At 39.9% G+C, this 13,553-nt stretch overlaps 1 protein-coding gene across 1 annotated transcript in view; it reads left to right on the top strand.

Moving 5' to 3' along the window:
• Positions 1–10,212, top strand: part of LOC128523880 (glycerol kinase-like) — a 37,681-nt gene extending 27,469 nt beyond the window's left edge. The window contains exons 15-19 of the mRNA XM_053496053.1: positions 759–843; positions 2,054–2,174; positions 5,915–6,058; positions 6,932–7,018; positions 9,998–10,212. Of these exons, the coding sequence (XP_053352028.1) occupies positions 759–843; positions 2,054–2,174; positions 5,915–6,058; positions 6,932–7,018; positions 9,998–10,017 (457 nt within the window). The 3' untranslated portion in view covers positions 10,018–10,212. The remainder of the gene's footprint in view (positions 1–758; positions 844–2,053; positions 2,175–5,914; positions 6,059–6,931; positions 7,019–9,997) is intronic.
• The last annotated feature ends 3,341 nt before the right edge of the window (positions 10,213–13,553 follow it).

The following is a 13,553-nucleotide window of genomic DNA, read 5'->3' on the forward strand; positions in this document are numbered from 1 at the left end:
AGTTCTGATCCATACTTTAATTGATGCAGCTCTGGATAGAAATGGATCTGATAGATGATGATAAAAAAAATTTTGTTTAGAAATAACTGACTTTAAATTTATCTTTTATAATCCTATCACGTGATCATATACAGTATGTATTTGAGATGGAGTGTAATTCTGGACGGGTGGGTGGGTTTCACTGGAGTGGGAGTGGATGAGGAGCGCGATTTGATATGATCTGATTCTCTTCGGTCAGTCATATTAAGAGCATGCCGTTCACACACATTACACACTACAAATTTACTTTCAATTAAATTCAAGCTGCGCGTATGATGGATGAGTTTAATAACTGTGTGAGTGTTTTACAAGCTTTCCGTCACTGTTTAAATGAAGTTTATGAATTATTGTTGCTGTGTAATCCCATCTTTAGGATATGAATTGTCTTCTTCAGGTGAAATGTTTTTTATTTACACTGTTTTGTCCATCAGATGGAGATAAACTGTATCCTACATCACACTTATAATAATCATTATGTAGTTGTATTATGCTTTAGTAGTTATTATCTGGTGTTAAAGTTAATAATTATTATCATTTCTAAAGATATACAGTATATACAGTATATCATACCTTTGAAATACAGAAAAACATTCACAAGGAAAGAAACAGGCAATACAACAGTAAAGCAACACTAAAAGTTTAATTAAACTATTTCTTGTACCCATCACATGTTCACTGGTGTTCACACTGTATTCCAATTGTCATTTTATTCCAATAAGGATTATCTGTGGCCTGACGCAGTTCACAAACAGGAGTCACTTGGCGTTTGCAGCGTTAGAGGCAGTGTGCTTCCAGACACGAGAGGTGACACACGGAAACACACATTCATACACAGCATGTATTAATTACTGCCACTTTATTAGGTACACCTGATCATAAGTTATCTAGTCAGCCAATCATGTAGCAGCAGCAGCATAACATAAACACAGATACAGGTCAGGATCTCCAGAAACAACTCTGATCATGTTCACGTTGAACACGGCATAGCTGTTGGGGTTCAAGGGGGTTTCGGGTTTAGACACTGCTGACCTCCTGGGATTTTCACACTCAAGTCTGTAGGCAGTAATATCTTTATGATGAGACATGGCGCAGGGGAGGGACCCGACCGGTGTGAGCTGATAGGAAGTCTAGACGACCTCAGACATCGACTCTTGACAACCATGTTTATCAGAAAAGCTCTGATCTGAGATCGGCATCCTTGAGGCAGCATCAAGTCATCTCAATCAGATTCCATGATCATGTTCCCTGCACTGTACCTCAGTGGTCTTCCCACCTTGGGTGTTTGATGTAGTAGACGGGGAGAGTTACAGCATAAACATGCAGCTGAGGAATGTTGTTACATGATGCAATCACTTTAACCCAGACCTCCAGTAAATGTTTCCAACATCTTGTGGAGTACTGAGAGCAAAGGAAAGCCTGAGCCGGTATTAGTGCAGCGTTCCTAATAAAGTGGCCAGTGAGTAGATGGTATTTTAAAACTTTTGTTTAAATTACATCACTTTTATTACTCTTAAATTTTAAAATCAATCTAGGGAATAAGTCTAATTATTATTTAAATGTTTAGTGAATTATAAAAAAATACTTTCTTATGATTTCTACTTAATCTAGATCCAGTATAATCCATTGTTCTTCTCATTGTTCAGACACATTCTGAGCCTCCAGGCTTCACTGCTTTCCGCTCCAATGGCTTTATTAAGGTGCAGCACTCATGTAGAGTTACTTTAGGAGCACAAACGTTCCTTTAAATGTTCAGAAGCTTTTGTGTAGTGAATCACAGATACGGGAGTCATTTGTGTGCTGCTTTTTTTTCCGTAAGAGGAACTCAAAGAAATCCACAATAATAAGCGAACGATGGATAGTTTGAGACAATTTGGTGAGGAGATGAGTGGATGGCTGCTGTGAGGTCTTCAGAATGCGATCCGCAGGGGGGTTTCAGTGCATAATGAAGCAGCAGGTGAGGATGTACGGGTGGCTCGGCTTCACTTTGATTAAAATGTGAAATCTCTTGCTTCAGGTTTTGGATGCGATGAATCGAGACAGTGGAGCTTCGTTGACTCAGTTACAGGTGGACGGAGGAATGACGGCTAACAAATTACTCATGCAACTGCAGGCTGATATCCTGTGTATACCTGTTGGTAAGTGTGTGCGTGTGCGTGCGTGCGTGTGTGTGTGTGTGTGTGTGTGTGTGTGTGAGTGAGAGAGAGAGAGAGAGAGAGAGAGAGAGAGATGCTTTACTGTTTCATCAAAAGTTTGTTGAAGTCTTTAAGCTTATCTTATCTGCTAGCAGTAAATGTTAATGATGACTTTTCTGCACAAAGAACTGTAACATGTTCCTCAAGGCTCCGTTCTAGGGCCGCTGCCTTTGCCCGTAGATGCTACCTCTGTCAATAATTATTTGTTAAAATAAGACCTTGTTTTGAAAAATTATGTTTAACCAAAAAAAATCTTCATTAAATAAAATGACAGACATGTCGTATTCCCACCTGGTCTGGTAATCCTTTTCCACCAAGGCAAGTTTGGAGCCGGAGCCCAATTTGGAATCATTTTGTTTGTTTTCAAGCAGCTAAAGCACTGACCCTCAGGGAGAAAAAACTGACTTAATATGCAATGGCAAGTTTAAATGCTTTCTACTAATGATAAAGTCAGGAGAACTGCTCGCAACGCCATAGATGTTGTTCTAGCTGCTAGCATTGCTGCTAGCGTTTCCGCTAACATTGCTGGAAAATTAGAGATGTAATGAATGACCCAATGACATGACTCGCCAGTTCTTAGGAGGTTCGGTATTGAACTGGCTCTGAACCAGCACTAGCACTAGACATGAGCTAGCAGTTGGTTCACTTTGGTGGAAAAAAGGCTTTGGCAGCTAGACACACGCTTATGTGCAGTCACAGCTGTAGGATTCGGACCGAGGTCTGGTCTTTGACTGGGTCACTCTAACTAGCGCAGGGTTTTCGGGGTCATCGTTCTGTTCGAGGTGAGCCCTCTGCCCCAGTCTCATACGTCTTGCTCTCCACTCTGACCAGTATATCCCAGTCTCTGCTGATGAAAGGCTTATCCGTAAGATGATGTAACCACCACCATACTTCATGCTCTGTTCATGCTTCAGTGGATGGTGTTCTCAAGGTGATGCCCAGTGTTGGATTTCCACCAAAAGGTGTTATTCAAATCAATTTATTTTCATCTGTAAATACAGTACGATCCCGTTATAACAAACTCAGTTATAACAGATGAAGTGTGCCGGACCCGTCCGTACTGTACACCCACAGACATGTGCAAAAATGTCTGTGAAGTCTGCTCGTGTTGAATACTGTGAGAAGCACAGCGTTTAATGTAAATAGCTCTAATTCCTAATAAAAGAATTGAGATAGATGTATAGACGTCCGTTGACTTGCCCCACCTGCCCTGTCCTCGTGCGTGGCATGACCTATTATGGGATGCCTGACCACACCTTTCCTCGCTAACCTTACTCCTCCTTCTTTCGGCCGCTCCCGTTAGGGCTCACCACAGCGGACCACTTGTGTCCATCTACCTCTGTCTACCACATCTTCCCCTGTCACTCCAACCTCCTGCATGTCCTCCCTCATCACATCCATATCAACATCTTACTGGTTGACCTTTCTCTTCTCCTGCCGATACACCCCTCATCCCTCATCTGCACGTGTTCACACCATCTTAATCTGGACCTGCGAACTCTCTCCCCAAACCGTCCTACCTGCACTGTCCCCTTTTATTCATAACCCTGTCCATTCAAAGCCAAAGGTGGAAAGAGTAATTAACTTTTGTACTCAAGTACAGGTACAGTACGGTTACTTAAGTAAACATTTACTGGAATACAAGTAAAGCTGCCATTATAAAAATCTACTTATGTAAAAGTAAAAAGTAGCTCATTAAAAATTTACGGGGTTGGGATGGGGGATTTTAGTGTAGTTCAAAAAAAGGCGAAAATAAATCTCAAAGTAGTTGTTTATAATTGAAGAAACACCTTTGCATAATAAAGCTGTTAACTTTCTTGTGCTTGAAATCAAAGTGGTCGCTTAAATATGGTGTGACGCTCTGCGCCGGACAGCCGAGGGGAGAAAGGGCTCAGAGCCGAGAATAACATCCAGCACAAAACCTTTATCAGCCCCTTTCAGCATCCCAAAATTATAATACAAGATGAATTGTATTTTAACAGAATAGAGCGTTTCGGGGGTGAGCAGCACACCTGAGCTCCGAATCCGCGCACACACACACCTCCACAGCACACACACACACCTCCACACACACACACCTCCACAGCACACACACTGGGGGAAGGGCGGCAACTCTTAAAAAGCCAGACACAGCTCAGAGATTACTGACTATCAAAATCTCTACATCACTTTAACTCTTCTAATGTCTGCTTATTAAAACTTCATTAAAATAATAACGGGCAAACTGTATTATACTGTAACACAGGGGTTACATTAGAGCAGGTGTGTTGGGTCAGGGGGTAAAGAATGGTAATGTTGTCCATCAAAAATTATTAAACATATTGTCTAATTTTTAAACACTGATTCAGAACACACACATATTCAATAAATAAAAAAAGAATATTCATAAAAATGACGAGTGATTTTTAAAAATAATTTTGTGCAGCCTGTACTTTTGGTATGCTAATTAGACCCAACCTCCCTTCCATAGCACTGAGATCACGTGACCTGAGACCTCATTAAAATTTTCTTCAAAGAAGCCATGATGGCGGACACAGAGCCAGCTCGCGAAAAAGACACAAACTTTTTTTAAAAGCAGAAAAATCTTCTCTTGTTTGGGTTTCTGACATTGTGTTTGTTTTGACATAGTGTCACGTGACCATTTCATTTGCATACTCATTAATATTCATTTATGTCCGCCGAAGATGGGAGTGTACACAGGATCAGCCTTGTTCACTTACTTTAGTATTTATACAACACATTGTATTTGCTGTAGTGACTTCATTTTATTTTTTCTCTTCATTTTAATATACACCTTGAGATCCATGTATGGTCTGTGTCAATCTTTAAGTTTTCAGGGCGGAGTCATGGTGTGTTGCAAGAAGTCACGATCCCTCTGTCTCCCCCCCCGCCCCCCTTTTTTCTTTATCTAAATTAAAAATGATGTTTGAATGTAAATGTGACTGTTACAGGTAGATCCTGATTTACTATAAACCCATGACAATACTGTATGTATTTTTTTTATATTTTTTAAGGAAAAAATAGGCAGTAAAAGCTTTGTTAGTCCTTGAAAAAGTTTTCGGTAAAAAGAAAATTTGGAAAACAAAAGTTTAATAAAAAAATCAGCAGTGTGATAAAGCCAACCCTGTCATTTACAGTATGGATCAGGTGTGTGTTTAAATGAGAGGTTGGTGCTTTGGGGTTTCTGTTGCGGCTGCTGAAAATCTAATAGCCAACTTCAAATATGTCTCGTGTCTACATTAATCCACATTAGCAAAAGTCAGTCGTAAGAAACTCGCGCAACAAATTATATTAAAGAAACATATTTTTTGAGATTTTCTGCACCTTCATTTATTCCCCAAAAATAATGATTGGTGATATTTTTATCTTCTCTTTGTCCCTAAAAGGTTTGAAACCTGTAAGTGTTTAAAGTGTTGAAAACACATTCCACATCAGTTTAGTGGACCGCTTTAGTACCGCTTTAGTACTGCTTTAGTACTGCTTTAGTACTGCTTTAGTACTCTAAACTCCACTTCAATTATTTTGATTTTGTCCCCTTTAAAGGAAAGCATCTTCAAACGTTCCTTTCAAGCAAGACTTCTTCAAAGTGTACATCGTGATAAACATGTTTCACCCTCTCTCGTGTGAGTTGTGCCTGTCAGGTTCGGTCAGTGTTCCTGACTGTGAGAGTTTCTCCTGTGTAGTGAGACCCTCGATGTCTGAGACCACTGCGCTGGGGGCAGCGATGGCCGCTGGAGCAGCTGAAGGGGTCAACGTGTGGAGCATAAATCCTGAGGACATGACCTGTGTGACCTCTGAGAAATACCAACCTCAAATCAAACCAGAAGGTGAGAGCTGAGGGGAACAGCACGGCCCTCCTCTATTGCTCTTCCAGGGTTTTAATGATGTTCTCAAGGCTTAAACTGACAGAAGATGTTAAATAAACAAGTTCCCGAAGGATCATCTATTCCTCCATCCAGCCAATCATCCCTCTATTCATTCATCCATCCCTTCATCTAGGCAATCATCCTTCATCCATTTACCCCTCAATTCATCCATTACTTCATCCATACCACTAACCATACCTCCAACCCTCCATCCTTCCAACCATCTACAGTATTCATCCCTTCCTCCATCTAACCACACCTCCATCCATCCACCCCTCAGTCAATGCATTCTTCCACCGACCCACCATCATAACTATATATCCAGTCCTCCACTCTCCTCTCCCACTATCATGGTAATCATCCATTTACCATATCTATCCCTCCATCCATCCATCTATGTATTCTTCCACTCATCCAACCATCCACCCCTCCAACCATCATCCTTTCATCCATCCCTCTACTCATCCACATCCATCCATCCAGAACTGATCAAGCTAACAAAATGTGCCCAAATCTGAGAAAACCATCACTTTTCCCCCCACTATTTGTCTGAATGTTGTAATCACCGTCCCATCACCCTTGTGTTCTTGTCTGTAATATGAAGATGTCATTGTTTAGCTACTCTACATTCATCCAGTTCACACATAAACCTGCTCTGATGGAGGAAACTGTGGGCCATTTGATTGGTCGCTTTCCAGCAAAGGTTTCACAGACGCCTTTTGATGTTAAGGTTTCAAGATACCTGCTTGAATTTAAAAACATGAATTAAGAGATGTTTCTTATTGTGCTTCTGCAGTACACTGATTAATTATTATTTAATTTTTTTTTAAAAAGAGAGTGAATACCGATACGCAAGATGGAAGAAAGCTGTCCAGAGAGCCATGAACTGGGAGACTGTGGATCCACTTTCTAACGAGAATGGTGAGACACACACACACACACACACACACACACACACACACACACACACACACACACACACACACACACACACACACAAACACACACACACACACACTTTCTGCATGGTCCTTCCTGAGTTTTATTTCTTTCTTTGTTATTAAGCAATACTGAAGGCGTTTATAAATAATAAACAATAATCTCCTCTGAACAGTTGATATTGAGATAACGGCTCTAATCTGAGGTGCTGGTTGTTAATCTGTGATTTTTGAGGCTGGTGACTCTAAATCCAGTGACTGAGAAGAAGTTTTTCTTCTTCTGGTCTTGCTTTCCTGGGAAGGTCTTCATGAGAGACAGGTTCATCATGGAGCTTGATGGGTTCTGCAAATGCACTTGACACAATACTGTTCTTGCAGGAACTGATCCAGAACAGCTGACCTTTGTGTTACCAACTGACAGTTGTAGTTACATAATTACCTTATGTATTATTTCATAGTTTTGAAATCCCCAGTATTGTTCTAGAATGTAGAAAATAACTCACTAAACAAAAACGAATAATTTTACAAGTGATCGCAAACTTTTGAGCGGTAGTGTAGATTGAAACAGTCATTAACTGAAACAGCTGTGTAGGAGAATTAAACGAAAGACACATCATCTTAGACACCAGAAGATAGTAGTCGCTGTTCAGCAAAGAACTGGCAGAAACTACTGGGAACCAGATACATCCATCTAATGTCTGGAGGAGTCTGGCCAGAAGTGGTCTTCATGGAGGGATTGTGGCCAACAGCCGTTCCTCCAGATGTATACAACGCTAAGTGACTCAACTATGCACAAAAACATGTGAACTGGGGTGCAGGAAAATGGCAGCAGGAGCTCAGGACTGATGAGCCAGAATGTGAAGTGTTAGGCAGGTTGTTTGCCGTAGGGTCTGCAAGCAACAGTGAAGCATGAAGGTTTTATTTCTGAAAATTGAGTTGGAGATTTGATCAGGATTGATGGTGTCTTCAATGCTGAGAAATCCACACAGATACTTATCCATCATGCAGTACCATCAGGGAAGCGTCTGATTGTCCCCAAATTTATTCTATATCAGGACAACAACCCCAAACATACAGGGAATCTCATTAAGAACTATCCTTAGTGTAGAGAAGAACCAGGAGTCCTGGAGGTGATATCTGGCCCCCACAGAGCCCTGACCTCAACATCTGGAATTACATGGAGAGACAGAAAGATTGGAGGCAGCCGACATCCACAGAGGATCAGTGCCTAGGTCTCTAAGGTGGCACTAAGAACAACCTACCTGCAGAGTTCCTTTAAAGTTCACATAGAAGAATCGATACAGATTTTCAGGAAAGGGGTGCTCGCATAAAATACTGATTCGAATTGGATTTCTCTTCTGTTCATTTAATTTCTATTTTGTAAATTGATAACAATAATCTATTGTTAACATAAAAATATTTTTCTAAGCATTCTTACAGTACACATTTTTACACCGTCTTTACTCTCCCTCTCTCTCTCTCTCTCACACACACACACACACACACACACACACACACACACACACACACACACACACACACACACACACACACACATACAGTATACGTCAACTGCTCAGATGATAATAAGATAAATGTAAGTTGTTTTGGAGAGGTGTGTCTACCAAATGCCTTAAATATAAATATATTGCGCATGAATTATTTAGAAGAAAAGATCTGTCTGTATTTCACATCAATTTTACATCAATCATGTCAAAAAGCTATTTGTGTGTGTGTGTGTGTGTGTGTGTGTGTACTGTTTGTTCTTGACAGCTGTTTAGATCTCTAATGGATTTCTGTACAAGTCAAAATGAAAGCACAAGCACACAACTGACTACTAATAGACATTGAAGGCTTTGAGACGCAATTAAAAACACATCAATCAAAACACAATGTGAATGCAAATAAGAGTTCATGTTCCTTTTAAAAAGTACAAGGAATTAAAATCCTTCTCAGGTTTGTAGTGTAGACGCTTTAGGTATTGCAATCTGTAAGAACAGGAATGTCTAATATCGAACCCACTGGATCTTAACTTCATTTTGAGATGCATTACAAATCAGTATAACGGTCCTTTATTGTGTTAAACTAAAACATTTCTAAATTTGTTAAAACCTACAAATGCACGCCTTCCCATGGTCACGTCCAGGCTGCAGTACATCACATCACGGTGCAAAATGGATTATTGTCAGTGATTCTGCACTCAGGAACACACACAGGTTGTATTCATTAGACAAACCTCTAAAATGTATTGTTGTTCTTATATAAACGTCTCGCTAAAGTCACACACCCAATCCACCATGATCACAGGTAGTACAGCACAAACCCCTCCATCTCCCACAGTTTTATCACAATGGATAAATCAGCCTGCAGTTGTGTTTCTGGTTATTTACGCAAACAGTTTAGGATCATTAATTTGTTAGTTAAATATTAATAAAGAAATATAGCAAACTCAAGCTTTAACTGTGATGTTGTATGGAGTCCCACAGAAAGCAGTGGCAGCAAATTAGATGGAGGATTTAATTTGGAGTTTTCTTTTCCCCGCGGTCCTGACCTCACAGTGTCACGCATGGTTTGGTTAAGTACATAATGTTCTAATCATATCCAAATCACATAACCTCACATTTCACAGAACATCTGGCAGATGTTTAAATGATGCATCCGTACTGTACCTGTTATTACTGCTGGAGCTCCTCAGTATTCTCCAGAAACCCTCTGAACACGTTCACACTAGTCACGACCGCCACTGTATTACACACAAAGTGTTTTCACTCACTGATCATGAAGTTTCTGGGCCAGAAAATAATTAGCCAAAATGAATAACAGCTCAAAAAATGCCCTTTATCTAATTTTGCTCTTTAACAATTCATATACAGTGTATATACTGTATAAACACAAATCAATCAGCCTGTAAGAGCTCTTCTGTGTGTTGTTTCACTGAGATCTGTTCACTTTGTTTTTTCAGGTTACCAAAACCAGCAGTGAAAACTTGTGAATCAGGCTGAAGACATCTGCACGGCGGTCTTCACCATAACCAGCCAAGTGACTTTTCCTCCTGATTAAACGAGCGTGTGGCTCCGAGTGTGTGTGGCTCTGAGTGTGTGTGGCTCCAGAGTCTGAGTGCACCATGTCTCCATGTGTTTTGGACCCGGACAGCCCCGCCCGGTGCTCCCCCTGAATTTCCCATCACATTTTAAAATGTATTTGATTCCCAGCTGCTGAAGTCCTGGACGATAGTTCGTCTCTCAACAACGGGAAGCAGAATGAAAAGAGAATAATGGTGTGATCGATAACCTGCACGAACAAACGACTGGTTGTGTGATTTTTATTTTAATATGAACGCAGCTAAATTATAAATTTAAGTGATTTACTCACATCAGTGATCAGTAGATTTGATTGATTTTTGCTTCGCATCTTTTCCTTCACAAACTGGTTTGAATTTCACAGTACAATAAGAACACAAGAAATCCACCTTTAATTAGTGAATAACAGAACTAATCACAACTTATTTTATTTTGGCACGTTTGAGCCAAAATAAAAACAAGCACTAAAATGAAGTAAAGGCTTTAAGTTGATCAGATCAGAAGTATTTGTGTGAGTGAATATTGAAATGAATGTAATGAATGACATTAACATCATTAAATGATGTTGTTAATATTTTTTGATATTAACGTGTTTACATTGATGTAATAATTAAGTTTGGCTTGATTTTTGTGTAAACTGGTTTATTTAAGAAGAGTATCTATAAAAAACCCTGAAACAATGAAAATGTTCTTTATTGGTTTATCCTGTAACGTAAAGACCGAGTGGTGTCTCATACACAGTGTATTCACAACATGTTCCCAGGACGGGATCCTGACCACCTGCACAGCACTGACTGAAGAAATGAGTGTACAGTGCCTTGCAAAAGTATTCACACCCCCTGAACTATTCTTAATTTCACCAGGTTACAATCACAAACGTAAAGTTATTTTACTGGGATTTTAATGTGACAGACCAACACAAAGTGGCACATTATTGTGAAGAGAAATGATAAATCTTGTCACAAATAAAAATCAGAAAAATGCATTAATATTCAGCCAGCTGTGTGTAATTTATTCTCAGTATAAATACAGCTGTTCTGTGAAGCCCTCAGACGTTTGTTAGAGAACATTAGTGAACCAACAGCACCATGAAGCCTGAGGAACACAACAGACAGGTCGGGGATAAAGTCCTGGAGAAGTTTAAAGCAGGGTTATAAAAAATATCCCAAGCTTTAAACATCTCACAGAGTGCTGTTCAATCCATCATCCGAAAATGGAACGAGTACGGCACGACTGTACACCTACCAAGACATTTCTGTCTGCCTGAACTGACAGGCCGAGCAAGAAGAGCATTAATCAGAGAGCAGCCAAGAGGTCCATGGTAACTCTGGAGGAGCTGCAGAGATCCACAGTTCAGGTGGGACAATCTGTCCACAGGAGAAGTGTTAGTCGTGAACTCCACAGATCTGGCCTTTATGAAAGAGTAGCAAGAAGGAAGCCATTAAGCGATGAGATGAGAATAAATCGAGCAGAAAGGCAGGTTTTATTGAGGTGGATCACTTGTACAAGATTACGACGTCATCACAAATCTAAACATGAAAATTACACGCTGGTTAAAAAAAAAAAACTTTTATTTTACTTTAAAAGTAGAAAAGGTTCAAAATGCATCCTAATGATCAGAACCGAATCAGAACCATTATTCAACAAGATCAATGACCATGTGCTCAGGCTTTCTTCAGGACAGATTAAAGCTAAAAGACATGCAGAAAAGATACACAAAGTTCATTTTCTGACAGCACTCAAAGTCTTGCTCGTAAAATATTTCAGAAATGAATAATAAGGGCGAATCCTGTTCCCAGGTGGTGCGGATCAGGGCTGCTGTCAGCTTCGGGCCAGGAGGAGGCAGAGAAAGAACCAGACCATATAATTGGCTTCAATAACATATTCTAAATCAAATACAACTGACATGCTTTAGTGACAGGATTCACATCCAATTACCCCCGAAACAAAAGGTTAGAGGGTGAAAGGATGCTGGAAAGTGTCCAATCTAAATACTATTTTTTGACCTGAGATTACAATAAACCAAAAATAAGATTTCTAATATAAAACTTGTAGTTTTATATGTTTAGACACTTCTTTTTTTTTTTACTAGTTTCAGTAGAGCCTCCAATAACAAACTCCAAATAAACTTAAACACGTCTCCTGTTATACTGAACAAACAGCCTCCTACAGTAACACTCAGTACGAGTGCAGATCAATCCCTGCTATCCGTTATCACCCAAACGAAGATGGGTGTCATGATCGGGGTGTTGTGGCAGGTGTTGAACGTGGGCGAAAGGAGCAGGCATAGAGGCAGAGGGGTGGTGTAACCAAAAAGAGTCTTTTAATTAAGGGTAAACACAAAGTATAAATAAAGATACAAACAAAGGAACAAACAAACTCAAACAATACTTAACTTTGTGCTAACAGGGGCCCTCTGGCAAGACACAGACAGGGGAACAAACACACGCCCTGTGGCGAGACCCAGGCAGGGGGAGACACGAAACACGCCCTGTGGAGACACAGGCAAAGGGAGACACGTAACACGTCCTGTGGCGAGACACAGGCAGGGGGACAAACACCTAACAGGACACAAACGAGGCGTGGAGCTGAAACTGGACACACTAGAGAGGAACGGGAGACACTAGAGAGGAACGGGAGGCACGTAAAGACTAGAGACGAGAGACCAAGAGAGGGACGGGACGAGGGCTAAAGACATGGCAATCAGCTAGGCATGGCTTTTAGCTAAACATGGTTAAGCATGCCCCTTACAATGGGTTTCCTGTTGAGTCCGGTTCCTCTCAATGTTTCTTCAGGGCATCAGGGACAATACATTTTTTTAAATTACATATATACATATTTACTCACATTTTTTTTAACTTCATCGTTTTATCATCATTTAATTCTGTAAAGCTGCTTTGTGACAAAGACCATTGTTAAAGCGCTATAAAAATAACATTGAAATAAGTTTTATAGAATAGATCAGACAGCCAAGACCTTGTATAGATCTATAGATCTTCTATCTTTCCTAAGTTATGGAATATTTTTCCAATTAACGTTCAGAACTCAGACACAGTCTCAGTGTTTACGTCAAGGCTAAAATCCGATTTATTAGGACAAGCATTTTTCTGAATAGATTTGTCATAAGTAAGTACTCAAATACTTTAATAATACTCATCACAGAGTATTGCAGTGCTTCGTGTTGTTGCTCTTGTTTGCACATTTGCACATACTGTACACTTTGTCTTTTTTTGTCGATGTAAACATTGTATTGGTATACGGTAGAAGTGTCTCACTTAGGTAAAAAAGTTAATTTTTAAATAAGATCATATAACACAATTTTTCATAATGCTTCTTATCTTCAATTTTTTTAATTTTTGTGCAGACACATTTATATTTTTATTAGATTAAAAAATAAATTTGCTAAAAACAATTTCATGCTCGTTTATGGAACCTTTT

This window comes from Clarias gariepinus, chromosome 5, assembly GCF_024256425.1.
Source record: "Clarias gariepinus isolate MV-2021 ecotype Netherlands chromosome 5, CGAR_prim_01v2, whole genome shotgun sequence".
NCBI lineage: Eukaryota > Metazoa > Chordata > Actinopteri > Siluriformes > Clariidae > Clarias > Clarias gariepinus.